We start from the raw sequence: 4,676 nt of genomic DNA, 5'->3' as shown, positions 1-4,676 counted from the left end.
TGTAGAATAATTCTACTCCTTGGGGATTACTTTATGCTGGTAGGGTCTCATGTTGGCTAACGACTTGGGTTTCATCGTTTCCATCACGTAATGTCAGAAAGAATCCTGAAACAGGATTTAGGCTACTGTGGAACAGAATTTAGTGTCTAGCCACATATGTACAAACCTAGACCACAATTTAAATCTCCAGCAAGCCACAGTTTCCAATTAAGAGACTGTTGCATCAAGGATGGATAATACTCAATCGTCAAAAAAAAAAAAAAGATGGATAATACTTAACAAATTGACTGATCAAATCAGTGCTGCTTGAGAGTGGCCACCCTCAACAATCGAACCAAATGTCATGTCCTCTTCTCGCCGTGCACTGGCTTCGAAATTCACAGCCTCACTCGTGAATGCGCAGCTGTCTACGAAAATTGAAAAGCATCGGAACTAGAAATTTCTGAGGTCTTTTACTGAGAAGCGAAGAGGGGCACATTATGAAATTGATGAACAAATTACAGCAGTGGACCATGAATGACTATTCGTTTATTTGGTAGAACTTTTTTATCAGCATTTGGATCTTGTAGTATCAGTTCATACATATAGTACCTATATCCAACCAGAGAGAGGGAAACAAGATTCCAATAACAATAAACAAGGGGCAAAAATAAGGATCAGTGAATATGATGACAATTAAGAAGAGACTCCATCCAAGCTACGGCTCTAATTCTGACTTCTGAGGTACTTGATACTTATGCTGCTGTTTCAGACTGACACAAAAAGTATCAAGTGCCTAGGTTTAGACCTGCTTAACAACTTGATATCTCTCTTGTTTGTATATACTCCTAGACTTTCAGAGTTTCCGTAGAAATGCAACAAACAGGGAACAGCGTTGGTAGAAATAATTGTACTTCGAACCTATTTCATATCCCATATCTGCTACAACATCAACATATTATTTCCTCACAATAAATTAAACGAGGTAAAAGACCCCTAATTGTTACAACAACAACAACAGCTAGCAGTTAAAAAAAGTAAATAACATTACAGATAGATACTGCTATTACCCACTAGCATTTTCAGCAGACACATCATTCTCCTCATCATCAGCCTGCCGCATTTTCACAATTTCGGCCTGTGCTCTCTCCATAATCTGCCTTTTCTGCATTTCCAAATCCCTATGGAAATCCATCCTCATCTTCTCTAGCTCTACCATCTGCTGCCTTTTACTTTTTTCAATCTTCTCATATATGTCACTGAATTTCTGAATAGAATCAGCAAGCAATCTAAAGGAAGATCGCTCATCATTGTCCCTTCCAAACCTTCTCTTCTTGGGTGGTAGCCCATCTGACTCATCCTCCACTCCCTCAGCAGATTCTGAATTCCCTGGACTATCCCTCATCTCATCTAACCCGTTTGCACGGTTCAAATACACTCTAGGGTTCATGAAAACATACTCTCCTGAGTCCAAACCACAAGAGAGACCAGCCTGCTGTTGTGGCGATGACATTAACATGTCCATCTTCTTGAAATATACCCACTTGCTAGTAGCACCTCCAGTCTCTGCAAATTTGACCCTCTCCTTTTTGTACTTCTTCTTCAGGGTATCCAATCGATTACGACACTGAGTGTCTGTCCTTTCAATCTTTGACACCTCTGACACCTTCTCTGCAACCTCTTGCCACTCCTCAGAGCGAAGACTCTTTTTCCCACGCCGAAGAAACCGGTCACCCCAAGCATCTAGTAAAACAAATGTCTCATGCTCAGTCCAATCTGTAAGTGCATTCCGGCCACCATGTGATTGTCTTGGGGCAGGGAGTGCTGGAACCGATGGAGCAGGTACACGAGGAGCAAATTCATAACTTGAAATCAAACTCTTCAACTTGCGCTTCTTTGGGTGCTTTTGCAAATCATCATCGTCAATCCTCTTAAAGACTTTGCTCTTATCATCTTCTTCGTCATCCTCATCCTCATCCTCATCACCCTCCTCATCATCGTCATCCTCATCATCCCCAACATCTTTATGAACAGAAGGATAACCATTTTGACCGTTGTGGCCTTCTTCCTCACCCAACTCCTCATCCTCCTCATCCTCATCATCCTCATCGTCCTCATAATGACTAACTGGCCTAGAAAATGAACCACTTCGAGCAGGTAGCTTCGGGGGCTGTGCAGAATCATAGCCCTGTGGGTGATTTGCACCATACACATTCGGAGGATACCTTGCATCATCTTCAGTGTCATCCATTTCCGCACAAACTCAAGATTGCAGAAAGAAGTTACGCCTTATTGACCAAGACCAAAATTTTCTATTTCCAAACCATCAGTTTCTCCACTTCAATAGGATCAAACTCACAAAAGCATTCATACCCATTATTAATTTCTCCCCTAGTTTCTTATTTCAGTAAACAACCTCCAGTTCTTCATGCAACTATTAACACAAATTAGCCAAGTCCATGAATCACTGCAATCATCATCATCTACAACTTCAGTAAAGAAAGAAGCATGAAATTAAAACCAGTACCAAATCAACATATAAAATCACTCAAATTAAGAAAAAAACAGCAAAACCCACATGCATAGATATCGAAAAAAAATCTTATCTTTCAAGCTAGCGAGAAAACCCAATAGACTGATAAGTAAACCCTATCATCTTTCAGCTCAAGTTTACAAATTTATCATCTAAACTCTAAACAAAAAGCAACCCATGATTCGAATTCAGAAACTATGAATTCCCAAGCTCAAATCAAATTGCTAGGGTTAGGAAATTGAAACCAAAGCCCTAAATTCTTACCTGAAAAAAAGACAAAGTCTTTGCGGACTAGAAAGATCGAAACTTTCCGGTGATTTCTAGGATAAAAGGTAAAATTGAAGCTTCTGAAAGAGCTTTAGCTCGACATTTCCGTAGAACTGAAACCAATTCCTGGAGGAAGTGAGATGGGAACGGAAAGAGAAGAAGAAGAGAGAGAGAGAGAGAGAGAGAGAGAGAGTATAAAACGATTCGGGATAAAAGAGGGTGCTATCACATGTTTGGTGCGTAAGTGAGTTTTTTTGTTTCTTTGCAATTTGGGCTTGGAGGGGGTGGTATTGGGCTAATGCCAATGTTTTATAGGAAATAATAATTCAATACATTGATATATCTCAACACTTTCTTCATTTAATGTCTTGTCCGATTAAATAAGAGAAAAAGAATGTTTCGTTCACCCCGCGCACTATATATAAAACACACTATACTAGCACACCCCGCACACTAGTTGAGTGCACCCACATTTTTTGGTTCAGCGCAAAAACAAGAAACATAGGCACCCCAGAACAAATAAAATTAACCAAAAAATAGCTTGACCTTTCCACTCAAAGAACGAGAACAGGCTTAACATCCTTTAGTAAAAAAGGATGAGGATGCATGCCCAATTGAAAAGATAAAATAAAAAATATAAACCTAAAAAGACCCAAAGCCACACCCAAGTAAGGAAACAAATATTTGTTTTGAATTATATGAACTTGATCGTGAACGGTTCATGGATGCATGGCTAAATTTCGATCACCAGGTCAGTTCAAATTGATCAGTAGCTTGTTTTTCCAACAACGTCAAGCTTTCATTTTCCATATTAACTCAAATACCAGCTGCTAATCTTCATCAATATGTAGGTATTATATTATGGCAAATCAGCATATACTATCTTCACCTATAAGTTGTTTAGATGTATTCATTCTTTAAGTTAAATACAAAAACATTTTATAGTTCTTAGTCATAACTGAAGCTTTAGACTGCTGTCACAGTAAACTGGACTCACCTTTATATGGTCCAGATTTCATTAAAGATATGTAACTAATAAGGTACTATATATCAAGTTTCAATTCAGGGTTAATTCAATAATTCTATTCTTCCCACAATGGGGTTATATATACAAGTACAAAGGAGTAGTCTAACTCTAATAGGAAACAATCTTTCCATAATTACAGGATATTCTAATTAAATAAAATCCTAATTACATACAGATTTACAGCGATTCTACACTCCCCCTCAAGTTGGTGCATAGATGTCTATCATGCCCAACTTGTCAACTGAGCTGTCAAATACCTTCCTGGACACTCCTTTAGTAAGAACATCAGCTAATTGTTCCTCTGAGTTTACAAATGGAAAGCGAATAACCTTTCTGTCAAGATTTTCTTTAATAAAATGACGGTCAACCTCCACATGCTTTGTTCTATCATGCTGAACTGGATTATGTGCAATCTCAATGGCAGCTGTATTATCACAATGCAAATCCATAGGCTTTTTAAGCTTGTAACCCAGGTCTTTCAAGACATTACGAATCCACAACATTTCACAGACTCCATGTGCCATACCTCGGAACTCAGCTTCTGCACTTGATCTGACAACAACTTTCTGCTTTTTGCTACGCCAAGTGACAAGGTTCCCTCCAACAAAAGTGAAGTACCCAGATGTAGAACGTCTGTCAGTTTTATCACCAGCCCAATCTGCATCTGTGTACCCAACAACTTCCAATTCATCTTTTTTCTAAAACAGTAACCCTTTACCTGGCGCCATCTTCAAGTACTTCAAAATACGAAAGACTGCATCCATATGCTCTTCACTAGGACAATGCATAAATTGACTAACAACACTCACAGCATAAGCAATATCAGGTCTAGTATGTGAAAGATAAATCAACCTTCCTACAAGACGTTGA

The 4,676-nt window shown here is 38.8% G+C and overlaps 1 protein-coding gene across 3 annotated transcripts; it reads right to left on the bottom strand.

The window, feature by feature from the left end:
- Positions 1-917: 917 nt before the first annotated feature.
- On the bottom strand, positions 918-3,009 carry LOC133725187 (trihelix transcription factor ENAP1-like). 3 transcript variants are annotated; one of them, XM_062152336.1, is made up of 2 exons: positions 2,777-3,009; positions 918-2,468 (listed from the first exon to the last, which is right to left on the bottom strand). In XM_062152336.1, exon 2 carries the CDS (start codon positions 2,228-2,230, stop codon positions 1,046-1,048), a length of 1,185 nt encoding a protein of 394 aa, XP_062008320.1. In that variant the 5' UTR covers positions 2,231-2,468; positions 2,777-3,009; the 3' UTR covers positions 918-1,045. The 3 variants fall into 3 exon arrangements, with proteins under 3 accessions (XP_062008320.1, XP_062008322.1, XP_062008321.1); XM_062152338.1 differs by having other exon boundaries at positions 918-2,462; XM_062152337.1 differs by having other exon boundaries at positions 918-2,446.
- Positions 3,010-4,676: the final 1,667 nt, after the last annotated feature.

This window comes from Rosa rugosa, chromosome 1, assembly GCF_958449725.1.
Source record: "Rosa rugosa chromosome 1, drRosRugo1.1, whole genome shotgun sequence".
NCBI lineage: Eukaryota > Viridiplantae > Streptophyta > Magnoliopsida > Rosales > Rosaceae > Rosa > Rosa rugosa.
The sequence above is the reverse complement of the archived record's forward strand: the minus strand, read 5'-3'. Positions and strand labels throughout refer to the sequence as shown.

Bases quoted from the DNA above. Each gene is read 5' to 3' on its own strand.
- LOC133725187 (XM_062152336.1), bottom strand. From the start codon at position 2,230: ATGGATGACACTGAAGATGATGCAAGGTATCCTCCGAATGTGTATGGT.